This window comes from Ruditapes philippinarum, unplaced genomic scaffold, assembly GCF_026571515.1.
Source record: "Ruditapes philippinarum isolate M1 unplaced genomic scaffold, ASM2657151v2 ctg653_1_1_1_1, whole genome shotgun sequence".
NCBI classification, from domain to species: domain Eukaryota; kingdom Metazoa; phylum Mollusca; class Bivalvia; order Venerida; family Veneridae; genus Ruditapes; species Ruditapes philippinarum.
In genome coordinates this window covers 122,646-150,485 of record NW_026858620.1, presented here as the reverse complement: position 1 = coordinate 150,485, position 27,840 = coordinate 122,646, and the positions used below count along the sequence as shown (strand labels likewise).

The window sequence follows — 27,840 nt, the reverse complement described above, 5'->3', positions numbered from 1 at the left end:
TATATTTGAAATATCCTCCTTGGCCCTTGGCAAAATGGGTTGTCTGTTTTGCCTCATATAAAAATAAAAAAAGAAATCTGTTGTCAGTGATTGGTTTCAAAATTGAATGATGCTGTTTTTACAAAAAAAATTTTTTTTATTTTGTATTGTTTTTTTTTAAATTTTAATTCAATGTCAATTATTAATATAATTAAAGTCTAACAAGCTGTATATTTTCCCACTTTTTCAACATAAATTATAAAATAACATCTTTTCCTCTCTGCTCAAAGGAGCATCTTTTCTTCTCTGCATTTACTTAAGTATTTTTGACAGGTTTTACAGGAACCTACATTATAAAAATGCAAAACCTCATATCACCATAGGTTTACAGTAATAAAAAGCAATAATAAAAAAGTTATTTTTTTGCTCTTGTGGAGTTAGGCTTTCATAAGATGATGATATTGGCTGGTCACACTGTTTGTACTATTAACTTCAGAAATAAACCACTCTTGGTGGCTTCATTGGTGACTCTTGAGTTATTCAGGCTCGCTCTTTCTTCTGGCTTGAATTATTGTGCTCACTCAGCATTTATAGATATGAAAATATAGATATTGCTCCAGTTTTAAATGTCTTTTTTGGATTGAGTTCAAAATTTTTGGATTAAATTAATTTTTTTTTCTGAAATATTTCTTTTTTGCCAATGTGAAGGTAATACTTTGAATTTTAAATTGAAGAGCATTTTTGGGATTTTACGAAGGCAGAATAAGTTAATCATAACTTTTTGTACATCTTACTGCTTGTATTTCTGTTTTTATGGTTTTGTTTGTTTGTTTGTTTTTTTTGTTTTTTTTTTGCAAAAATATGCAAAACTTTTAAAGAATACAAGTTAAAAAAAAATTATATCAAATTTTGGAGTTTTACTTTTACATTCAGATCAACAGGATCTTTTTTAACGTTTTTCTAGCATTTAAGGATTTAGAAATAAAACGTTCTAACTAATTTTCTTTGAGAAATTTTATTATTTATAAATATGCTTTCTTTTGAAAAAAAAATCCAGAAAAATTAATCATAGAGTTATTTATAACTATTACATTATTGGAAACCTTTACATGTGAAGATGATATAAGAGAAGAGGTAGAGGTTTTTTTTTTTGAAAGCCTGCTATCATAGCAGACTTTGGGAAGTGTTGCAGATGTTGGGGAAATAATTTTGTTGTGTCATAACTTGGCAACGTGGAAATAAACAAAAATTAATGGAATTAAATAGAGGATATTTGTTTAGTTCAGTGTAAGATCGGAATATATTTCACCGAGTGAGCACCAAAAGGTATATTTCACAAGTGGCGCAGCCACGAGTGAAATATGAACTTTTGGTGTTCACAAGGTGAAATATATTTCAATCTTACACTAAACTAAACAAATTTTCTTTTTATTATATGCAAATAAACGTTTTAAAAAGACATTAAATCTAAATACTGTAATGAAAAGCGCGCGCAAATAAATAATACAACGTGACGTCATTTACGACGTCACGTCATTAAGTTGGTACGCCAGTACTGTGCAACGCTGGTATTTTCACTGAAACAATGTAAGGGGCTTAAATTCAAAACAGTGAAATTATCAAAGTGGTAATTTCACTGTTTCAAAAAGTGAAATTACCAGTTTTATATCACTGATATATTTCTATAAACCACCGAAAAGCATGTAATAAAGTGTTTTGTCTTTAGTCATAGCAAAACTTGTGTTATTTCAGGTGTATTTTCAATATTGTGATTTTATTCTGTTACAATTGAATTAACTGAAAGAAAAAGCAGCAACATTGTTTATGGATTAAAAGTAATATGTACTGGTAATAATTATGGTGAAATTAGTTACAGTTCTTAAATAAGTAGGTTTTGCTTCTGCAAGGTTTTTAAATATTTATTATTGTATTTTTTTTATTTTTTATTTTATATTTTTTTTTAATTTAGTCTGGGCTTTCATAATTTAATGATTGTTAATAAGTGAAAGATTTGATCATGTGAAGAATTCATGGATGTTACAATTCAAGATAATAATTTAAAATTTTATGAAGAATTGAAGAAAGTGGTTAAATTACACTTTTGAATTTTACGAATTAAAATTTCTGTGACTGTGACAATGTCTGGACTTTTACGAAGAATGTCATTCCCTGGTAGATTAGATACTAGGGAGAAAAAACTGTCCCAGTCTGGATTTATATCAAAAAGGTCCAGTCTAACATCGGAAATGTTAATCTGGCATGCTTTGTCGGACACAACTGTATATGGTACTAATGTAAGTTTGAATTGTTGTTGTTCTGTTGTTTTTCATAGTTCTTGGGTTATTGATATTTTAAATATATGTTGCATTCAGAGCTTAGGATGCAAATTCAAAAAAGAGTTTTAAAGTACAAACTTTAACTTTTTGATTTTTAGCTCACCTGTCACAAAGTGACAGGGTGAGCTTTTGTGATCGCTTTTCGTCCGGCGTCTGTCCGTCCGTCCGTCCGTCGTCCGTCCGTCGTCCGTCCGTAAACTTTTGCTTTAAATGACATCTCCTCATAAACCACTGAGCCAATTTCATCCAAACTTCACAGGAATGTTCGCTTTGGTGGTCACCTTTAAAAATTGTTCAAAGAATTTAATTCCATGCAGAACTCTGGTTGCCATGGCAACCGAAAGAAAAATCTTTAAATATCTTCTTTTAAACAACCCTAAGAGCTAGAGCTTAGATATTTGGCATGAAACATCTTCTAATGAGTGTCTACCAAGTTTGTTCAAATAAAAGCCCTGGGGTCAAAATTGGCCCCGCCCCCGGGGGGTCATTGATTTTCCCTATATGCATATAGTAAAAACTTAAAAAATCTTCTTTTAAAGAACTGTAAAGAGCTAGAGCTAAGATTTTTGGCATGGAACATCTTCTAGTGAGTGTCTACCAAGTTTGTTCAAATAAAAGCCCTGGGGTCAAAATTGGCCCCGCCCCGGGGGTCATTGATTTTCCCTATATGCATATAGTAAACACTTAAAAATCTTCCTTTAAAGAACTGTAAGAGCTAGAGCTTAGATATTTGGCATGAAACATCTTCTAGTGAATGTCTACCAAGTTTGTTCAAATAAAAAGCCCTGGGGTCAAAATTGGCCCCGCCCCAGGGGGTCATTGATTTTCCCTATATGCATAAAGTAAAAACTTAAAAATCTTCTTTTAAAGAACCCAAAGAGCTAGAGCTTAGATATTTGGCATGAAACATCTTCTAGTGAATGTCTACCAAGTTTGTTCAAATAAAAGCCCTGGGGTCAAAATTGGCCCCGCCCTGGGGGGTAATTGATTTTCCCTATATGCATATAGTTTAAACTTAAAAAATCTTCTTTTAAAGAACCGTAAGAGCTAGAGCTTAGATATTTGGCATAAAACATCTTCTAGTAAATGTCTACCAAGTTTGTTCAAATAAAAGCCCTGGGGTCAAAATTGGCCCCGCCCCAGGGGGTCATTGATTTTCCCTATATGCATATAGTAAAAACTTAAAAAATCTTCTTTTAAAGAACTGTAAGAGCTAAAGCTTATATATTTGGCATGAAACATCTTCTAGTGAATGTCTACCAAGTTTGTTCAAATAAAACCCCTGGGGTCAAATTGGCCCCTCCCCAGGGGTCATTGATTTTCCTTATATGCATATAGTAAAAACTTATAAAATCTTCTTTTAAAGAACCCAAAGAGCTAGAGCTAAGATATTTAGCATGAGACATGTTCTAATGGGCGTCTACCAAGTATGTTCAAATAAAAGCCCTGGGTCAAAACTGGCCCCGCCCTGGGGGTCATTGATTTTCCTTATATACATAGCAAAAAACTTAAAAATCTTCTTTGAAAAAAACCCAAATAACTAGAGTTTAGATATTAAGCATGAAACATCTTTAAGTAAATATCTACAAAAGTTTGTTCAAATAAAAGCCCAGGGGTCAAAACTGGCCCTGCCCGAGGGGTGTCATTGTTTTTTACTCTATGTGTATAGTAAAAACTTAAAAAATCTTCTTTTAAAAAACCAATGAGCTAGAACTTAGATGTTTTGCATGAAACATCTTCTTATGGGTGTCTACCAAGTCTGTTCAAATAAACAAATAAAAGCCCTTGGGTAAAAATTGGGCGGGGGGGGGGGGGGGGGGCTATATACAGGTGAGCGACCTCAGGGCCATCATGGCCCTCTTGTTTCTTTGGGCAAAGATAAGACTTTCTAGAATATATTTTGGAATGGGTAAGTCCATTTAAAGGACAGTTTACAGCACTGAGTCAGAAGGGGGTGTGTATTATAGTTTTATTACCTGTAAAAGAATATGACTGACATACTAAATAACAAGGACATAAATAGCAGATTTGTATTATAATGTAGCCATTTCATACAAAATTAAACTGACGTCACTAATGTAAATATGTCAATGAAATTGTCAAATCATTTGTAAGAAAAATTTGTTTTAATTATTTTATCATCATTTAATGTGTATTATTTTATATTCCAGGTTATATCTTGGTTACATACCCAGGGTAACGAATGTTTACAGCGCCACCTTGTGATGGCGGACAATTTGAAGGCAGTACGAGTCCAACAGAAAGATTTTGAGAAATTTTACTATGCTGCAATGGTAAGTGTATATCTGTATATACTTATGCAAAATATCTCAAATTATTTTTGATGAAAGATTGTTTAGCAAAATATTTTACTATTTAAAGTGCGTTTTAAACAATTCTTTCTCACCACTGATTTCTTAAATCATGTGCGATTAGTAGTCAGTCACTTGCATAGAAATAACTGGTTAGTTATCCAGAAAAGTGTGTTGGATGGACTGACCGCCTGAAAGATTATGATGACCAAAAATGTAAAATCCAGATAAAATAACAACAAACTTATCATAGAAGAAGCATTAATTTCGGCAATTACTCGGCCTTACCACTCCAAATATCTTATTTTTCACATTTATTTGCTTTTTCACCTTTAAACCTAACCTTATAATATGGATGTTAGATGAATTTTCAGACATGTTATGTACATTATCAAAAATATATCAAAGAATAGTCTTGTGGTGTACCTGGAGTTTTGCAGGAAGTAACAAAAATTTTCATGATCTCTGTAATTCTAACAACAGCTATAAATTTCTGGAGTAACATTTCTGTACAATAATGTCTCCTTTTATTAGTAGATATTATTTTAAAGATATTTTGGATATTCATCAACCTGTCATTTTGTCTATTTGTTATGTAGGGATTGAACATTTAATTAACCCATTACTTCATATACACGCCTTTTAACGCCTTTTTCACCCCCCCCCCCCTTTTTGTTGTCTCAAATGATGAAAAAACGCCTTATTTAGGCCCCAAACACTTGTTTTTGTTTGAGAAATGTTGTTAAAAAAAGTGACCTCTTTTTCGGCGCGACCCCCCAACCAAAAGATACATCAGGGGGTTGCCAGAAGGGGGATGTGCCCCCTTCTGTTTGGGGGGTTTGAAGGGGGGCGGAGTCCCCCTCATCGCCAAGATAATTTTGGACTTGTGAGAGGCTGTAAATGACCCCAGATTGATCATAAGGTAACGTGTAACCAACGCTGAAAAGCATTTGACTCTATCTCAATCCATTGAAAAGTTGCAGCACTTTGAAATCAATTTTGATGGAAAAAATCAACGCAAAATAGTGATTTTTGGCAATTTTGAGATGTCCCCTCGTTGCCATGGTAACAGAAAATTTAAGCCTGAGCATGTTGTTTCAAGGGCAATGGTCCAGTCAACATTTGTGCCAAGTTTGATTAGTGTTGAAGCAGTTTTTATAGTATTATAGCAATTTGAACTTGTAACGGGAGACTTTTCAATGAAAACAGCCATTTTTCACAAAATGCTCATGAAGCAATGGGTTAATGAAAAAAATAAAAAAATCTACAAAACAACAATTTTTCTTCAAATTTATATGACAGGCCATGTTCAAACATGAAAAAAACGCGATTTAGGGTAATTTCAAGCATTTTCATCATTTTCTGTTAACCCATTACTTCATATACACGCCTTTTAACGCCTTTTTCACCCCCCCCTTTTTGTTGTCTCAAATGATGAAAAAACGCCTTATTTAGGCCCCAAACACTTGTTTTTGTTTGAGAAATGTTGTTAAAAAAAGTGACCTCTTTTTCGGCGCGGCCCCCCAACCAAAAGATACATCAGGGGGTTGCCAGAAGGGGGATGTGCCCCCTTCTGTTTGGGGGGTTTGAAGGGGGGCGGAGTCCCCCTCATCGCCAAGATAATTTTGGACTTGTGAGAGGCTGTAAATGACCCCAGATTGATCATAAGGTAACGTGTAACCAACGCTGAAAAGCATTTGACTCTATCTCAATCCATTGAAAAGTTGCAGCACTTTGAAATCAATTTTGATGGAAAAAATCAACGCAAAATAGTGATTTTTGGCAATTTTGAGATGTCCCCTCGTTGCCATGGTAACAGAAAATTTAAGCCTGAGCATGTTGTTTCAAGGGCAATGGTCCAGTCAACATTTGTGCCAAGTTTGATTAGTGTTGAAGCAGTTTTTATAGTATTATAGCAATTTGAACTTGTAACGGGAGACTTTTCAATGAAAACAGCCATTTTTCACAAAATGCTCATGAAGCAATGGGTTAATGAAAAAAATAAAAAAATCTACAAAACAACAATTTTTCTTCAAATTTATATGACAGGCCATGTTCAAACATGAAAAAACGCGATTTAGGGTAATTTCAAGCATTTTCATCATTTTCTGTTAACCCATTACTTCATATACACGCCTTTTAACGCCTTTTTCACCCCCCCCCTTTTTGTTGTCTCAAATGATGAAAAAACGCCTTATTTAGGCCCCAAACACTTGTTTTTGTTTGAGAAATGTTGTTAAAAAAAGTGACCTCTTTTTCGGCGCGGCCCCCCAACCAAAAGATACATCAGGGGGTTGCCAGAAGGGGGATGTGCCCCCTTCTGTTTGGGGGGTTTGAAGGGGGGCGGAGTCCCCCTCATCGCCAAGATAATTTTGGACTTGTGAGAGGCTGTAAATGACCCCAGATTGATCATAAGGTAACGTGTAACCAACGCTGAAAAGCATTTGACTCTATCTCAATCCATTGAAAAGTTGCAGCACTTTGAAATCAATTTTGATGGAAAAAATCAACGCAAAATAGTGATTTTTGGCAATTTTGAGATGTCCCCTCGTTGCCATGGTAACAGAAAATTTAAGCCTGAGCATGTTGTTTCAAGGGCAATGGTCCAGTCAACATTTGTGCCAAGTTTGATTAGTGTTGAAGCAGTTTTTATAGTATTATAGCAATTTGAACTTGTAACGGGAGACTTTTCAATGAAAACAGCCATTTTTCACAAAATGCTCATGAAGCAATGGGTTAAGGTGTGATTGCACATAAACCATGCAAATGTTGACAAACAGTGTAACATTAGTTTTCAAAGGGCTTAAGACAATTTAATACTGAGATGTATGGTGGTTGGGTAGCTTTACCAAAGATCCCGGCTGGGGTATGTCTGAAGTTCTCAAGTTGTATCTTAGGTCTTCCCACACTAGTTATGTTGTATAGTTATTATCTTTCCCCAGAGTAACCCTGTACTTAACATTATCGCATAACATTAACTTATGTATGTATATGGGGCGTCCGTGGTCGTTGACTCCAAACCACTTGCCCCTCACCACTGTGGGTTCGAATCCCGACAGGGACTTTGGATTCTTTCATGTGAGGAAGCTATCCAGCTAGCTTACGGAACGTCGGTGGTTCTACTCAGGTGCCCTTTTGTGTCTGAATGCACGGAGGGGCACCTGAGATCTTCCTCCACCAGTAAAGCTGGAACGTCCTCAAAATGACCTATACTGTGTCGGTGTGACGTAAAACCCAATCAAAACAAAACAATGTATGTATACAAAGGGAGAAATATTGAAAACTGGGTTTAGGTACTTCTCTATGTACCCATACCAAGATGCTTAGTTTATACAAATTTATTTTAGTTTTGATTGTGTTTGAAGCTATAAGCTTATTGAAACACTCTCAAATCCTTTCCTGGAACCAACCAGTACTATAAGCAATGAATGTAAAGTTTCTTGCTCAAGGAAACAATGGCTTGCCACTAACAGGGTTTGAACCCACTCGGTCAGCAATCCAATAGATTACTAGTCCGCCGCATTAACCACTCGGCCACGCCACCACTTGCTAGTCAGGTTGTCATCTACACCATGCTTTTATTTATCTTTTTTTTTTGTAAAAAACACACACAACAAATCAAACATTTTGAAAAGTGTTTCATGTTATACTTGTTTAAAAATACATGGGAAGTGATTTGTTTGTTATAAGTATTATAATCATCTGTTTCTAGAAGAAGTGCCAGGAAATTGTAAACTCACCTAATCTTATTTTAGTAATATAAAACTAAACTAAATCAAAAATAAATATCGGTAGGAAGTGTGAAAGGTTTTCAAATCAGTCGGGTCAGGTTCAGGGCAAGAGATGTTTACCTGAGATTTCACCTTTTATCCTGATTTGTTCTTTTACCTAAAATCAGTGTAAAACAGGTGTTTGCATCAGGCTTTTTTTAAATTTTTTGTAATAAAAGCCTAAATGCTTATCAGTAGGTAAAGACGAACATTTTTATCATCATTTGATGACTAATGTTTCCTATCAATTTACATCTGTTTATGATGTGTTTCAAACATACATAGAAAGGTTTATGGAACACTGACATTTTATTTTTCTAAGATTTTTTATTTGCATCAATCTTGATGAACGTCCATATTTTACTAATTACCCATATAGGTCAGTTTTGTCTAAAGATTATTGACCTTCTGTTCTTAATATCAATTCCATGGTTTAAAGCATAATTTTGTTTCAAAGACCTCCACTCATTTCATATAATTTATAATCAATTAAGAAGTAGGCAGTAACTTTTTAATACAAAGTGGTTAGTAAATGATTTCTAAGAACCCAAATACAGTATTATTGCAAAACAGGACATTACATAGCAAAATGGCTAATGACTGACCTGACAGGATCAAGTTTTACTATTTGTTAGGTGATTGTCAACTGGTTAATGTTGACTGGTGATTGCGATATTAACTGTTACCAGTAGATATATCCACCCACCCCTTGCATGTTTTCATAAAGCAATTGTAGATATTGAGCCAAAAATAAAATATAAAAACCGAATTGTTTAGAGTCTGGTTGTCTGAACATTTCTAAGTATTGTTTTACTTATTCTACCTTTAAAATAAGGGCTAATTTGTACTTGGACTGGGTCCTTTTTGTTTATATTTTTTTAGAACTCCTCAATGTTTGTTACAGTGAAAATCAGAGAACCAGTTTATGAGGAAACAGGAAGTTCATGTTGGAATCATGATCATATGTCATTTTCAATATATTTAACCATAAGTTACAATGTTTAATGAGGCGAGATTTGTTATAGAACAAAAAATACAACACTTGTACTGTATTAACAGGTCCATTAACGCCCATCGGTTGTATGTTAGCTCTGTTTAAACACTCATTAGTGTTTCATCTTTGGCATTGACTCAAACATAATATCTTAATAAATGGCGAAGATGGAGTTATTTTGTTGAGCTAGCTACTTTGCAGTCAGCAGGACATTTACCAGTTTCTACATACAATGGTTTTGTGTATTTGTTTATCAATTTGTGATCTGTAAACAGCCAACAGGAGCATAAATTAGGGCTAATGGTTTGTCCTTTTGTCCATCTTCCATGATGGCTGATCTGTCCTGAATTTTCTCATGCTTCAAAGATATTTGAATGTTGTCACTTTTCATGCATTTTACTGTTGTTTTTCTGGGAGGATTTTATTTTAATTGGGTCAATGTCATTTCACTGATGCTTATTTAAGCTAAATATTACACTTTGGTAATACGGAGCCCAAATTGGGAAGTTGTATAATTATGGAATGTATCATCGAGCTCGAAGATTGTGGTGTTTTTCCGGTCCTGTGCCAGCTTTAAATACAGCCGTTTATGATGCAATTTCCATCTGACATGATCTGCTAGTATAAGAATCTGAAGAGATATTTAAAAAGTAATATGTCTGTTTTATGCCCAACTTGTACCTGCTATAAAATTATCTTTACAAACACATATCGGCCATGTTACAAAGATAGAATTTGCAAATAGCTTCTCCGCCAGTATACATTTAATTGATGACTTTTCTGCACTAACCAACAATTTGCAAAGGAATAAGTTAAAAATCTTATTTCCCTAGCTACAAAATTCATACAGTGAAGTCTTGAACTACATTTTGTATATTTCCCTTGTGGTTTTGGTTGATTGTGTATTTGTAGAAAAAACAAGTTTGTTGATTGACAGGGGTTATCTCTTCTAATCTACTGAGAAAACATTGATTGATTTTACTGGAATATCGGCTGACAGTAGCATAGCAACTTGTTGAGTTGTTAAATGATTTTGTTGGAAATTTGTGGTTTTGATTGATGTATCAATGATTAAGGTGCTTCAATATGTTATTTACTATTAATTAGATAGTTTTTCTTAAGTGTTTGAATACTGTATTTTGTGTTTATAATATATCTGCTAGTGTAATGGCAAAGTTTATTTTACATTTTGTATATTATTAGCATATATCTTTACAATAATTATTGCTGTTTATTCTGCTTTAGAGCAATTTACTGGAATTTATTTTGTCTTAACCTTCCACCTCCCACTACATCCATCTTAATTAAAAAAAAAGAAATTAGGTTTTTTCTTTTTTTTTGGAAGATGTACAAGGGTTGGTCCATTTACATGTATGTTAGACTTGTTAATGATTTTTTTTATGCAATTTGCAAATTTTCTTTGTAGGTCTGAGATATGAAAAATTATAAGATCTAACTATAAAAAGTTCTACATGTACTTTAAGGCTTGACTATTTTAATGCTAAATGAGTGAAAGTGATTTATTTTCAATGCTAAATCTGACCAAAAGTGATTAATGATAAGGATTTTTTTCTTTTTTTTTATAATAAGGAATTAAAAAGAAAGCAGTAACATCTGATTTTAAACAATAAATGAATTGTGTTTACTTTTTCTTCCCTATCAGATAATTAGAGATTAGCAGACCTAGAACATATTTTAAGATCTAACATAAATTCCCAACATAACTTGGACCATTAGTGTTGTTTTGTTCATGTGTTGTATTTTTTTAACAACATGATCAAAGGTTACTAGGATAACAGCTTATATTATCTGTCTGATCTGTTATCATATAATAGGATCTCCTTTACGTAATCAGGGTAGCTATTTTTAATCATTAATTCAAGAAACCTTTTTATCACGATGAACTTCTACTAAAAAGACAGATGTTGAAACGTTTTTTTTCAGAATTGTATTGATTAGAATAATGCGAAGATATTTCGATATCTGCCTGGAAGAAATTTAAGAGATCAGTCCAAGCTAGTTTTTTAGAACTTCTTAAAATCCCAAAAGTGATTTACCAGCTGATAAGCCCCTACTGAAATTCAGCAGTCTTGAGGGGAGGGGGTAAATGTGTAGGACTGCTGTCAGACATTTAAATTTCTACTAGATGCTTAATATACATGTACATGAAATAAATTTAATAGAATAAGTTTGTATAGAAAAAAATCCAAAAAAGAAGAAAAAGAAAAAAAGAAGCTTGCTTGCAGTCCTAAAATTTATCACCATGCATTATTATTTTCCGTAAAGGTATCAAATATAACACATTGTTTTAAAATTTATGCCAAAAGACAATTAAAAATATAAATAGCCTCTAAGCCAAAGGATGTTTGTTTAGAATAATCTCTAAGCTGTTTATAATGTATGTTTATATTGTTGGAGGGTGTTATCTTGTCAGGAATTTGTATGTTTTCATACAACATGTCTTGTTTTAACACTAGGATCTGTTTGAACAGATACTGTTCGGTGGTATCAGCTTAATTGGTGAAAAACTTTAAAATCTTCTTACTTCGACTGTCTGCTTCTGTTGTTACAGGAAAGAAAAGTTTGATATTCAAAATGTAACTGTTTAGTTATATGACTGAACTTTATTTGAAAGGATGTTATTTGAATGATGATTAAGGTATGAGTTTTCAAAAAGTTTTATGCAGTTTCTTTATTTCGTCTGTTTTGAAGGAAATGTTGAGCTATTATGATTGCTGCTGTGTCATTGATGTCATGGTGCAAAAAGTCTTTAATGTTGCCCATTATTCAATTGTTTTAAAAGTTAACAACATGAAACTTGGAATACTAATATATTGACTAGATGTAGTTGTAAGACAAGGGGCATATTTCTGAAAGCTATATTTTTGGATTTATGTCCCTTTTTAATTTTGTCAAAATTGGTTATTTTAACAGACGAGCATTAAAACCTCATGCAGTGCTCCTAAGTTATAGCAATCAAAGCACTTTCTAGAACTTTTCTGTTAGGTGGTTTTATATCACTATGCTATTTTAGAATTCTGTAAACCCTTATTAAAGATGTGGTTTTAATTATCCTTATGCTATTTTCAGATTCTGTAAACCCTAATTAAGCATGATATGTCAATCAATGGTGTTTAGCATATTAATTATGCTCTCTACAGGTGTGTCACACCCATGGATTAGTTTGTCTCGATCAATTCTCCAGGAGAAATAGTTCCAGACTAATAAATAGCGCACGTTGATAAAGCATTGATTTTGTCCCTAGAAACGTTTGTGATAGCACAGTGTCACCAGACTGTTTTACCTGGTTATTGGCTGAAAATAACATTATAATATTGTTACATCACAAGTGTTGTGCTTTATACTCAGGTGTTCAATGTTTTCTAAATAATTTTTTAAGAGCAGAATTTAAGGTGAAATTACGTTCATTTATTCTTTTTTTTATTTCCTTTGTTGATTTATAAAAAATTTTGTGTTGGAATGATATGCTTTAGTGTTAAAATATTGCATTAATTTTGAAATGGAGTTTTTGATATTATTTTTCGGAATTTGACGTTACAAAATGAAACATCTATGGTGTATGAGGATGGAATGATGGTGATGGATGATGTAAATATAAGGATATTTCTAAAGCTGCATGCCTCCAGATGAGCAAAAATATTTCAAGAAAAATGTATTAAAAAATTATAAGGGGATGCGTCAGTTAGGATAACTATTCTTATAAATTTAGGTGCCCGTTTTGAACAGAAAATATAATGCTCAAATTAAGTTGCAGCTGAATTTTTTTCGACTTTTGTTCTTGATTTTGCATTCTGATTTTTGTAATTGGAATAATTATAGAGGCAATTATAACAAGTATCTGGCTGGAATAGAAGTACGTAGTTACATGTTTGCCAATATTTTTATTTTTATTTTTAGAGATGAAATAAATTGAAAATTATTCGAAACTTTTGTATTCAAAATAAATCTACAATTTTTCTAGATATCTAATGAAGCTGACTAATGTTTTGTGCAAAGTTTTTTTTGTATTTGAACAAGTTAGGTGGAGATTTTGTTTTGAGCAAAGTTATGTGACTTTTGACTTTATCCAAGATACGGATATCTTCCTTACAACCTAAACTGACCTGACTGTGCAGTTAAATTGCGATAAGTTATCTTGAAAGATTTCAAGTGCAGGCTCATTCTGTCTTTAAAACTCATTTGCACTACTGTTGAAATATCAACAGTGTATCTTGATTGTGGATGTTTATAATTGTTATTACTGGAATATATTCATCTACATGTAATAATGTGTAATACATGTAGTGCAACTTTATACTAGAATTAATGATGTCAAAACTTCAAGATAAAATTTTCAGGTATCTTTTATAATATCAGTATGAACCATTTTCTGAAATCAGAAGAAAAACAACACAGATAAATGGTTCAATGTTACAGCAGAAAATCTTGTTCTATGTGTTCTTTCATAAGTGGAATTATTTCTTGGGGAAAAGTTCAAAATATGAACTAACTGAATAGTGAACAGTGCAGACGGCATAGGTATGCCTGCTGATCTTGGTGTGCACTGATTGCATGGGTAGGTTCAGTTTGCGCCAGCATTTTAAAAATTACTATACAACAAAAAAAAGCAAAGTTTTTATTTTGCTCACTGTGGCTAAAATAAGATGTTACAAATTAGTAAAAATGGCTTTTATTTTATTTTCAGACTCACATAGAAAAAGGAAATGATCTTTTAGAGGAGGCAAGTACATTAGCTCAGTCTGGAGACTTTGACGAGGTCACGGGGTACAAGGAACTAGCCAGAATGTTGAAGCGCCATCTACAACAGTTCTCGGAACGTTTGGAAGAAACAAGGGAGAGAATTGAGGGTACTTCAAAATGTTACCAGTACTTAGATAAGGTACAATATGATTTAGTCAATTATAAAATATATACAAATTAAGATTTTTGATTAAAATTAAGATATGGTTATACGAAGTATATTTTATTCACTTGGAAAGCAGGGATGTTGACTTCTAATTTACAAGTACAGTGCCAAAAATCCATGCAGTCTTACCGCCAGTGAGAATTCTTTCATATGAGTAAACTATTCAGCTAGCTTACGGAAGGTTGGTGGTTCTACTCATGTGCCTGTTTGTGCTTGAAATAATAAAAGGGCCACCTGAGGACTTCCTTTACCTGAGTAAAGCTGGGAAGGCCACCATGGCCGAGTGGTTAAGATTCCCAACTTCAGATCACTCCCAACTTCAGATCACTTTTCCCTCAGTGCTGTGGATTTGAATTCCGCCAGTGCGAATTCTTTCATGTGAGGAAGCTATTCAGCTAGCTTTAATACAGAAGTTTGGTGGTTCTACTCTGGTGCCAATTTGTACCTGAAATAATAAAAGGGGCACCTGAGGATCAACTTCCTTTACCTGAGTAAAGCTGGAAAGTTGCTGATGACCTTTACAGTTTGACTTAAAACCCAACAAAACAAACAAACTTTACTTATCTATTTGCCTGTTTGTTTGATACAGTAAATAAATGTTGCATTGCATACTAAAGTTACTCAGATTGTTGAAAACTGAACCAAATCTACATGTATTATCTAAAATTTTGTTATCATAATAAATGTTAGTCTTTAAAAAATTTAATGTTATGAGTATCAAAATTGATGGATCTTTCTGAGATGATGTTTTTTAACAAGTCAATATACATAATCTTCTTTGATTTTCAGACATATGAATGGGCATTGGAGGCAATGAAATATGTAGCCAGTATGAAAATGGAACACTGTGCAACCCCGGAGGGTCTTGAAAAGTTACTACACAGCTTGGAGCTGTATCTTCAAGAGCATCCACCTATAGCAGACGACACTTTCAAAAACATGTTGGAAATAGCAAAAAGACTTGGAAATGATAAACTTTTAGATCAGTGTGCAACTGCACAAGACAGATGTGTTGAAACTCAGAAATTGTTGACTTTGAGAGGAAATACATTACAGCAAATTAGGGATCAGTTAGAGCAAGATGTGTTGTCATCTCGGACTAAATCCCCGTCTGCTCTTAGTTCAAATCAAAGAAATAGTTCTAGTTTGTCTAGTTCACCCTCATATAGTGCTGTTTCTCAACCTAATGATATTAAATATGTTGCTAGTTCGTGCCAGGGAACCAGTACTAAATCGCACTGGGAACCGAAAGAAACGAGTACACCAGTTGTGCCTAAGACTTATTCGCGGTTGCTAATGGAAAAGCTGAAAAAATCCACGTCATTATCGTCCTCATCATCATCCACATGTTCATCTCCAACTCATTCTATCATATCTCCATGTTCTCCGAGTCACAGTTTAATCTCACCTTGCCGATCTGTAGATAGTTCGCCCGCACATTCTTTCGCACAACCATGTAACTTTCAAGGACCAACTTCAGGGTATCAGGATCAAAGTAGTGATAAACATCATGGTGCTAATGTTAGTCAGTTTATGGCAGATTCATCGAAAGAAAATTTACGTGATTCGGACCAAAGACACTTTGTGGTTCCGAATGCTATTCAAACCTCAGATGGTTCGCCCCAGTATCAAATAGGGGGAAGTGCTTCTCAGACGCGGAATCTGAAAAAACAATTACGACGTGCAATATCAACACCTCAGACAGGATTGGCATCTCCGATCATTGAAGAGAATCAAGGGGCAGTTAGTGAGACGCAGAGTAGCAGGGCTTTGAGGCAGAATGGACGGACAGACAGTATGATAACTGGAAGCTCCGATAGTCTACCTAGGTAATAAATAATATTGTATTGGACCATTGATTTTAAAATTTAATGGAGCTTTCATTATGTTTTGTTATTATTTTTAGCTTAATTGGTGGAGGAAGACATCAGGGGCCCCTCTGTACATTGTTTGTGCCTGAAATAATGTACGGAGGGGCACCCGAGGTCTTCCTCAACCAGTGAAGTTGGAAAGTCACCATATGACCTTGATGCGACATAAAACCAAATCAACCAAAAAAAAAATTGTTAACTAGTAACCACTGGAACCGAAAGTGATCAGTCTTTGCCACCAGTATAGAGCAAGACATGGCTGCACATTCATTTGTTGGTTAGATAACATTACCATTTTGTTTACAAAAATTATTCATTTAAACATATAGTTACATTGTACTTATGTTTTATGAATCAGAACTCAAATTTGTAGATTTATTATATCTTAATAAGATATTTCCTAAATAAAATTGTAACTTACATAAGCATTCTATTATTAATTTTCAAGGACTTGGCCATTATTTAATGAAAAATCAGAGCAAAGAAACAAAGAAATTATTAATTAATTACATGTATATACCTTTGTTTAAAGTCTACCAGAGGAGGATGAAGGTGTTGTTTCCATGGGAGCTGAAGAAACAGATTTTGTACGTAAAGAGTGGACCCCTGTTCCTGTTAACACTCATTTGACTGAACAAGCAGTGAACACCCCTCTACACCCCATAGCTAACCTTAAGCTGTCAGAAGAAGAAACTAAAAGTAAAAGGTATGTTAATTGTAGAGAAAATCACAAACTAATTTTATTTTATTTATATTTCATAATTTAACACAAACAAAAAATTATTCTGTATTTAAAATCATGTTTGATCAATTTATATGCATCAGATTTGAATGTAAAATTTAATTGAGCCGCATCATGACAAAACCAACATAGTGCGTCTGCGACCAGCATGGATCCAGACCAGCCTGCGCATCCGCGCAGTCTGATCAGGATCCATGCTGTTCGCTTACCAACTCTTTTGAAACTGATAGCGAACAGCATGGTTTGGATCCATGCTGGTTGCAAACCCATTATGTTGGTTTTGTCATGACGCGGCTCAATTGTTTTCATAAAATGAGAAGAAAGAAGGTTCTGTAAAAGAGTTGTGCATGTTCTTATTAAAACCATGCCCCCCCCCCCCCACTTAAGTTCTTGAAGCAAAAACACTATAATTCATCTTCCAGTAAAGCTGGAAAAACTGGGTATCTTAGAGCATTGTTGTTACTTAAAAGCCCTTTCCCATTGCCTTTCAAACCTCTCTTCTCGTCCTCTCTTGAAAAAAAAAATCATTGAATTTGCATGCAAATAATGACTGACCAAAAAAATTATAGACTGTGTAATAAGGAATGGTATACTTTTTTTCAGAACACTTCAACTGATAATGAATGAGATGGTACAGACAGAGAGAGATTACGTCTGCTCTCTACGCTTCATCGTTGAGAACTATATCCCCGAGATGGAGCGTGAAGATGTGCCGCAGGCTTTGAGAGGCAAGAGGAACGTTATATTTGGAAATATGGAGAAAATATTTCAGTTCCATCAGCAGTACTTTCTACAGGAAATGGAAGCTTCGAAGAGGAACCCTTTTCTTATAGCTCGTTATTTTCTCATGCATGTAAGTACTTTCTACCAAAGAAAATTTCTATATCAATTCTGAATCTATTCTGTATCTAGTAAAATTAAGAAATAGTTACAGATCAAGACTATATCAATTCAACAGAATTAAAAGTAATTTGTATTTATATGGCGTGTTTTTGATATATGCTTAATGCTTTTCTTATTGTCATTCAGTATCTGGAGAACATTTTTATTGTAGGACATTTTTTAGTGGAAAAGTCGAGCTATTATGATCGCTGCAAAGGCATTGTCATTTTAATTGTCGTCATCATGCAAAACTTTAATGTAACCCATTATTCAAACAATTCTAAAAGTCATGAAATATGGAATACTTTCTCATCATGACAATGTGCAGTTGTTAGAAAAGGGACATAATTTTGAAAGCTATATTTTTTGAGTTATCACCCTTTGTTAACATAGGATTTTGTCAGAATGTTTATTTCAACATACAAATGTTAAGAACTCCCATGCGGTGCTTTTGTTGAATGTAAATGTTTGCCCTTAACTTGTTATTCAAATGATGTTTTATCCTACAGGAGAACCAGTTCCATTTGTATGCTTTATACAACAAGAACAAACCCAAATCTGACACCCTGATGGCTGAGTATGGCAAAGGTTTCTTTAGAGTAAATATCTTCTTTATTATTATGTCATAACCTGATGATGTCATTTTCATAAGGTGTTCGGAAATTAAGCATTAATGAACAAAAATATAGAAAGTCTTAAGTTTTGTATAATAATTTATTAAATATTTAGGGAGAAAGTCATGATGAAAATTAATGTTTGTTTAACCATATGATTGTGTCCCAAAGTAGTGTATGTAACAAGTTACATTTTCCTTCCAATGTATGATGAAAATAATCATAACTTGATCAGAGTTATATTGTTTAAAGAATGTATTGTTTTCATTATATATAAGAGAGTATTCTTTACAGTAAGTAAAAGTGCAATGTTCTAACATTACATGAATACATTAAACCTTACTCGGCTCAATATCTTAAATGGACTTGTCCATTCAGTTAGTATAACACCACCATTTTTAGGGAAAATTATAAGTACTGAGTGAGTAGCAAAAAGTATACTGGTAGACCCTGATCACATGGCACAAATGTGTTGGCAGATTTTGGACCTATTAAGGTTCCATGGGTAGAATCTGTTGCCGATAGCAGGTTAAATGTTAATTAAGTCAAAAGTTTGTTATCTACTTGCATTCAGGACAAAGACTTGAACCTAAATTTAGAATATTCTAAAACTTTTTTAAGAAAATTCCCGAAAATAAATATGTAACTGAATTTATATTATTTTTCCTTTGAATACTTATAGGAGAAGCAGTTAGAGCTGGGAGATAAGATGGATCTGTCTAGTTACCTGTTAAAACCTGTCCAGAGAATGGGAAAATACGCCTTGCTGATCAAACAAGTACTGAAGGAGTGTCCTCGTACAGCAGCCGAGTATCACGACCTCAAGGCTGCCGAAGAGATGGTGAGATTCCAACTTCGTCATGGCAACGATCTTCTGGCCATGGATGCTTTGAAGGAATGTGATGTAAGATCTGTTTTGTTATAATCTTTGACACATTTTTAGGTAGACTTTTCAAAGAATACAGAGATGTATTGTACTCATCAAGGTGTCGTCATCACTTTTTGTTTAAGGTTTTGAGTGCAAGTTGGTATCTTTAAAAGGACTGACGGGAATTGTTTGAAAATTCACACACTTATTTAAGAGCATAACAGGAGGTCACTGACCAAGGCCCATATCTCCAATAGAATTATGACACAAATAAGGCTCTTTTTGAACTTAGAAAAATCTATATTATCCAGACTCTTGTTTTAGTATCAAACTTTGAGAATAGTGGAGCATGCTATTCTACTGTCAGCTCTTGTTTTTGCTATGAATGCAGAATTTAATCTTAAAACATAAAATAATAAGAAGGCCCTATCAATGCAGAAAGGAGCTTATATATTAATTACTTTAAATTGTCTTAGAAATTATTTGCAGACTTGATATGCTTAAAGTTTCGAAAATGGTACCTGCTAGCCTACTTTGACATCAACTGTTTTATACATATTTTTCGTTGCTGTTACAGGTAAATCTTCAAGAACAAGGGAGACTACTGCGTCAAGATGAATTTCTGGTGTACCACGGCAGACGTAAATTTATGCGTCATGTTTTCCTGTTTGAAGACCTCATTCTGTTTAGTAAAACAAAGAGGAGCAGAACTGGCTTCCAGGATAATTACGTCTATAAATTTAGCTTTAAGGTAAAACATTTTTGTTTCTCTTTAGTTTACAAGTTGAATTAAAATATTCTGCTTAAGACAGGGACTAGTTATTTAAAAGTTATAAATATAGGATTAAGATGAAGCAAAACAGAACAATATAACAAATAATAATGATATTTTTTCAGATAAAGATCTATATAATTAACACTTCTCTCAGAAATTTTATATTGAAATAGGAAATTTTATCAGACTTTATACATTAAGGGACATCTTGGATATTCTATTATCAAAAGTTTGAATTCTTTGAAACATGTTCATTTTTTTGTCAGCTTAAAGATAAATTCTGATGCCTATCCTTTTCAGATGTCAGATATTGGTTTGACCCAGGACTACGAGGGTTCCGGTTACAAGTTTGAGATCTGGTGGCGACGTCGTAACTCTGGTGAGAACTATGTCCTTCAGGCACCGAGCTCTGAACACAAGAAGTGCTGGGTGAAAGAAATGACCAAAGTGTTATGGAACCAAGCTATAAGAAACAGGGGTAAGCCGTTAATTTCACATCAAATTAAATCTTATATTTAACCCTTATCCCACAAAAGTTTTTGTAATGGATTTGCCCTGGTTTTGATTTGAAGTTTTCTAAGTTAGTTTCAGAGGTTGTAACATCGGATGTATTTTCAGCCTGTATATTAAAGTATCACCCTTGACCATTGGCAAAATTTGTTATTTTTATCCCCCGCCGAAAATTTTCGGCGGAGGATATAGTAATAGTCTCCGTCCGTCCGTCCGTCAGACCTTCCGTCCGTCCGCACTCACAGGAGAGTAATTATGTGGCTAGAGGGACAATAGGTTCTCTTTGATGTCATTCATTCCGTAATGCTTATATGTGGCTATTTTCTTTTGCGTGGCTAAAAAGAACAGTAGAGAGAACAATAGAGTAGCCACATAATTACTGTCCTGTGAGAACGTCCGTCCTTCCGTCCGAAATTTTTGTCCGGAGCATATCTCTAAAAGTATTTGAGTTATCAACTTGAAACTTCATAGGTGGATAGACCTCATTGAGGAGGAGTGCAGTGCACAAGAATGATAACTCTACCTTGCATGATTTTTGAGTTATTGCCCTTTGTTATTTTTCAAAATTGATTTTTGTCCAGAGCATAACTCCAAAAGCCTATGAGATATTAACATGAAACTTCATAGGTGCATAGATCTCACTCAGGAGGTGTGCAGTGCACAAGAATGATAACTCTTCCTTTCATAATTTTTGAGTTATTGCCCTTTGTTATTTTTCATACCTAATTTTTCACCTGAGTGGAGCATAACTCAAAAAGTGTTTGAGATATCAACATGAAATGTCATAGAAGGATAGATCTTATTGAGGAGAAATGTTGTGCACAAGAATGATAACTCTTCCCTATACAATTTTTGAGTTATTGCCCTTTGTTGTTTTTTTCATGCTATTTTGTCCGGAGCTTATCTGAAAAAGTATTTGAGGTATCATCTTGAAACTTCATAGGTGGATGGATCTCATTGAGGAGGAATGCAGTGCTAAAGAATGATAACTCTGCCCTGCATTATTTTTGAGTTATTGCCCTTTGTTATTTTTCAAAATTAATTTTTGTCCAGAGCATAACTCAAAAAGCCTTTGAGATATCAAAATGAAACTTCACAGGTGCATAGATCTCACTCAGGAGGTGTGCACTGCACAAGAATGATAACTGTACCTTTTATAATTTTTGAGTTATTGCCCTTTGTTATTTTTCATACTTAATTGTTCAATTCAATTTTTTCTCAAAAAGTATTTGAGGTATCAACTTGAAACTTCATAGGTGGATAGATTTTACTGAGGAGGGATGCAGCACACAAGGATGATAACCTACCCTGCATTATTTTTCAGTTATTGCCCTTTGTTATTTTCAGCCATCAGTATTCACATAGGTTTCAAATCTGTAATCACTATAGCCATCAGTTTTCATTACCAAAAGACCTCTTAAAATGGAATTATTCTGCTCTACTACATTATACATTCTTCCAATGAGCAAACACATTCGGCGGGGGATGGCCATGTTGACATGGCTCTTGTCTTTAGAGCATCTGTTGCTTCAGATAAAAATAAAAACCCTGTACTTGTGACTTAAACATGTAAGTGATACTGCCAACATCCAAAAATTCATGGCACCAAAAAAAACTTTTGCATGAACCAAAAGAAAATGATTGACACAATAACTAAATACTTTTGTTTGGTTTATTAATATATATTCAATATCTTATGTTATACATTTCAGAGAATCGCCTTTCTGAGCTAGCTACAATGGGTATAGGGAACAAACCATGTTTGGACATCAAGCCTAGCAGTGACAACATAAACGACAGATTCATTAACATATCTGTTGGCAATAGAGAAGGTAATTTTGCTATATTTTAAAATTGAGCCGCACCATGACAAAACCAAGATAATGCGTTTGCGGCCAGCATGGATGCAGACAAGCCTGCACAGTCAGTCTGATCAGGATCCATGCTGTTCGCTATCTGTTTCTCTACTTGTAATAGGGTTTGTAAGCAAACAGCATGGATCCTGGTCAGACTGTGCTGATGCAATGGCAAACACACTATGTTGGTTTTGTCATGGCGCGCTTCAATTATGTTTGTTGTATGAAATAAACTATTGGTCTCTGTGGCTTAGTGATTAAAGTACGTGACTTGGCATTACTCTTGTTTCACCACTGTGGGTTTGAATCATGCCAAGGGCTTTGAACATGTTCGTATGTGGAAGGTATCTAGATTAAAAATCAAAAGAAGGAAAAAAAATCCCAAAAGTTTATATATGAACTTAAACTTGTTTAGATATGAGCATTTAGTTTATTCAGTGAAACATTAATGGGCAAATACATTGCACTATAGGATATTTAGGTTAAACTAATTGTTTGGAAGAATATTAAGTTTGTTTTAATCACAATTGTTTTCCATAAAGTCTTCCCATAATTTATATTTAACTAGATTACATAACTAGTTTAGAAACTTAAAATTTTCATAATTTTACTATATCTTGGCTATATCTATATCTTGGCTACTTAATTGTTAAATTATGTATGTACATTTCAGCTCGTACCCGCAACTCTATAGCTGTTTGTTCTAATGAACTTCTACGACAGGGGAACAAACGCCCTCACTCGATCATTTCAGTCAGTAGTACCTCATCATCTAACAGCAGTCAGTCAGGATTTGGGGCCATGAACCTAGCATTAAACCCGGCCGATAGTCCACGAACGTACAGACGCTCGCTTACCTTTATGTCCACAGGTATGAGAAATAAATCTAAGAATAAATCTTGTTTAGGCATCAATTTAGAAAATAAATATCTAAATAAATCAAAGATCTGAATTCATATACTGAAATTTTTTCTTGAAAACTTGGATCGTTAATGGGTAATGAAACAGTATACATGTATGTGATGTTTTTATTACAAAAAGATATTTTTAACTTTGATAAAATTGTTGAGCTCTTGGAATAACACAAGGTTATTTCATTTATACGTATTTAGAAAATTATGAGACTAATGGGAAACTTATCAGAATGAAATACAACTGTTTAATCAATGTGATAAAAAAATTGGAAATGTAAATACAATACCATCTCCAAAAGAGGCCTGATCCAGATATTTTTTTTCATTATTTACATGTAAATATCATATTTTGTCTTGCTTTTGTTTTACTTTTTAAGATTCGTTTTACATAATCTCCATGTACAGAAAATGTGAAAACATAATGTATTTTGAATATGAATACATTTATAGTTGTGTGATTTTCAGTAAATGTTTTCTTCATTACAGAGAGTGGCATTGGTACAAGTATTGCTAGTGGTGCTGACATGGACTCAACCCTTAAGTTTGACAACTCAGATCTGATGCGGGCTCAATCCCCACCCCCATATGCCGATTTCCAGCGATCTCATATAGGGAATTCTGGGATGGATAGAGAATGCGGAAAGTCAAGGGTCATAAATTTGCCGTCACATGCAGAAGAAATGACAGATGTTTGACAGACTTTCTGTCACTAGTGAATGATATGACATTTTTTTTTAATAAAAAAAAAATCTCAGAACTAACCAAGAAGAAGATTTGCTCTTTCAAGACAAGTGACATAAATCATAAAACATAAAAAACAAAACAAAAAAACAAATAAAGGGAACAAGTCATAGATAAACTGACCCAAGGATTATAGAAAAACGATCAGGGACAAGAGAACTTTACGAAAGAACATGATTTATTATATTCAAAGAATCATTACATCAATTTAGTGTTATCGTGCTGTAACTTTAAACTTCTTTTTTTTTTGAAGAAAAAAAAAAGGAAAGTCAGTACAGCAGGAAAATAGGAAGATGTGCACTTATATAATATCAATAATTATGTTTAAATAATTCTTTTTTTGTCTCGATAAAGATTATAATAACCAGACATTCATGTTAATTAATCAATTTGACTAATTGTACAACTGTATTGAACGATCAAATTTAAGGATGGGAAATTCTTAATTATGAACTATTAAACTTACATTGTGACATTGTGAACTAACAAGATTTAACTAGAAAAGTCCTTCGATGTTATGAAAGCTGATGTATTTCTTTGTTTTCGGGGGGAGAACATTGAGGTGGGAAAAGGAATACTTACTTGGCTTTTCATTTGTCAGGATTAATATGTATTTGTATTTGATGTAAAACCATAGTTTAAAATAATTTTGCAGAGTGGCGACTGAAACTTTGTAGTCAAATGTACAATCTTTGAGAAAGACTGAAAATCATTGAAAAGGTCACGTTTACAATTTGAAGAATGATAAAGAGGGTCAAGGGAAGTAACTGCTGAAGGAAGTCGGATAGATAAAAACTACAATGTATTTATTATTAATGAAATTTTTTTATTTAAAATGCAAGTGTAAGAACATTAAAAGAGCTCTTAAAAGGTGTGAAAATTTGAAAAAATGCTGTTCATACATTTTGTATTTTAAGGTATTATACCAAAATTGAACCTGCAGTTAACAATAGATATAGAGTTTGGTCAAATGGCATAAATCTGGTGGTCACTTACATAATTGATGGAAGTAGAAAAAAACTTATCAGTAATTGAAATACATAGAAGTGATAAACTGACAACTTCCTGTGTGACCTAATCAGATTTTAACAAGTTAATCTGCCTAGAAGAAATGATTAACTAACAATTTTCTGTGGATATAAAATTATGTTATTATTGCATATGTATATTCGAAACTATGATATTATTTATTTAAAACAATTTTGTTTGTATTTTTGTATATATTTTCAAATATTATTATTTTTTGTGTTCATTTATAGAATATCATTTCATATGTATAAGGAGATATTGTTCGAGTTAGTTAAATAGGGACTACGTGTATTTTGTACTTTTTTCTATTTGGAAGGATGCAAAACTCTGGATTTACATTTTCGATGATTTTGTATGGCTTGGAACAATATATATGAAAATTTAGTTAAAGCAATTTCATATTTGAAAATTTAGTTTTTTAGCAATTAAGATTTTTAGGTTGGATAATTCAATGTACATGATTCAATTAATTGCAGGTCAGTTGCGTTTTTAACACTAATTATTTAATAAAGCTATATTTCTATGTTACCTTTCCACTACCTATAAGAAAAAAAAAACTCATATAAATTTTTATGTCGAGTATTAAGTACATGTACTTACATGTACACAATATATTATATTATGTTTTTCAATCTACGGCAACAGTAAAATGATGACCCTAATGTCAGAAAAAGTAAATTTGCCATTTGATGATCATATTTGTGGGTTACAGAAGTAAATTTACCATTTGGCCATATCGTTACTTGATCATTTTGTGGGCTACATATCTAAATGAATCTACATTTGAATAACAATACACACACATATATATATATATATATATATATATATATATATATATATATATATATATATATATATATATATATTCCTCAGAAATGGTAATTTTGATAAAATGTTTTTCTGCATGCATTTTTGAAAAGCCAGTTTAAAATGGATCATCTTGGATATACATGTAGATTTTATTCATATTATTATGAACGATATAATTTTTAATGAAAAAAAACACATGATATTTTTGTTGAACATAGTATCATTCTTTTCTGTGAAATTTATTATTTAGCAAACATGATATGTATACCTTTTATCTTATGGTCAGTATGATATATTTGTCCAGGATGGTCCTATATTATATAACAGCTTATATCATCAACATTTTGTGACTTATGTAAACAAAAAATAAAGTCTTCCAATACTCCTGGCCGTGTTTATTTATAAAATGCTTAAATTAAAAACAGTATTGCCGATTCACTTAAGTTAAATAATTGGGAGATGTAGCTAAATGTTACATGTCTTTGTCCCTTAGCCCATTGGTCATGGGATCGTCAAGTTAGCCGAATAAGTGAAGGTTTGGGCTGCCAATTAGGGCGACCCGGGTTCGATTCAGCACGGTGCAGGTCACTAGTGGTTGTTGATCTATGGTCATTTGTACTTTATCTCGCTCTGGCATGTACCAAAGTTATGACATTCCCTTGCGAATGCGAAGGAAACTATAGTATAAAGTACTGGTAAACTGCTTGACAATCTGTCCAGGGAACTATACTCTGGAGAATTCAGTGTGCCTTATGAGTGAAATCTACCACCCCACCACGATTGATTGATTGGTTTTTCTTGAAATCTCTTTGATAGTGACTGTACCTTCTGTTGAATACCCTGTCTGTAAGTGAAAATTTTGTCAAGTTACGCTAATGAAAAATGTTTGACAATGACCGTGCTTTCCGATGATCCCTTTGTATGTTAGTGCTTTCAACTAAATCCCGTATCTTTTAGACTAAAGAAAACATTGATTGCTAATGAAAACTCTTTGATAGCGACAGCGTTTTCTATTGAACGCTGTTTTTGTTAGTGAAAACATTATCTACAGACAATTGTTAAATGGTGCACGTGTGAACTACTGAACATGATTTCTTGTAAGAAAATTGTTGCTGATGAGAACTATTTCGGTAGTGATTGTGCCCTTTATGGAATCCGAATATCTGTTAGTGAGAGGTGCCCTTTATGGAACCCTATATCTGTTAGTGAGAGCAGTCAGGCTGTGACTTTTAGACGCTGTGTTTATAAGGAAAATCCATGAATGATATTGAAAATTGTTTGATAGTGGCTGCGCTGTCTATTGCCCCTGTCTTAATTGAAAACCTTGTGTGCTTATGAGAATATTTAGCTCGACTATTCAGGAAAGAGGTAGAGCTATTGTACTCGCCACGACATTGCCTCAAGCAACTGAAGGGAATTGGTTGAAAATCCACACACTTATTTAATGTGACTATCTAGCATGCTGGACAAGCGTCCGTTAGCTTTAAGTTACATTTTACAGAGTTACAATTGTACACCCCTTTTCTTACTGTCGATCACTGAAAATAGTCGAGCGCGCTGTCTTACTGACAGCTCTTGTATTTACAGTGACCGTATTTTCTATAGAAATCCGTGTATTTTACTGCTAATGCAAACTGTTTAAAGCCTGTCTCACACAGAACACACGGCTGCGACGGTTGGCCACCCGTGTAAACCGTACATACAGCCGAACCAACCGTGGCCTTATCCAAGTTACACTCGGGACATTCGAGTGAATCCGAGTAAGCCGTGAATGATTTTTAAAACTTTAAAAAAACTAGTACGGATGTCTATCCGTGTATGATCGTATAAGCGACCGTACATAACAGCCCGTATGAGGCCGTATATACAACCGCATTTAAAGTCCACTCCATGAGTGAGCCCAACCG

At 33.6% G+C, this 27,840-nt stretch overlaps 1 protein-coding gene across 2 annotated transcripts in view; it reads left to right on the top strand.

Annotated features, from left to right (window-relative positions):
• LOC132753733 (pleckstrin homology domain-containing family G member 4B-like) overlaps positions 1 to 24,912 on the top strand; it is a gene marked incomplete at its 5' end in the record, with an annotated part of 45,385 nt that extends 20,473 nt beyond the window's left edge. For both annotated transcript variants that reach the window (XM_060744240.1, XM_060744239.1), the window contains 12 exon segments: positions 4,487 to 4,609; positions 14,097 to 14,291; positions 15,108 to 16,147; positions 16,722 to 16,895; positions 17,535 to 17,784; positions 18,323 to 18,412; positions 19,110 to 19,331; positions 19,873 to 20,046; positions 20,371 to 20,548; positions 22,293 to 22,412; positions 23,110 to 23,307; positions 23,837 to 24,912. In XM_060744240.1, coding sequence (XP_060600223.1) covers positions 4,487 to 4,609; positions 14,097 to 14,291; positions 15,108 to 16,147; positions 16,722 to 16,895; positions 17,535 to 17,784; positions 18,323 to 18,412; positions 19,110 to 19,331; positions 19,873 to 20,046; positions 20,371 to 20,548; positions 22,293 to 22,412; positions 23,110 to 23,307; positions 23,837 to 24,045 — 2,973 coding nt within the window.
• Positions 24,913 to 27,840: the final 2,928 nt, after the last annotated feature.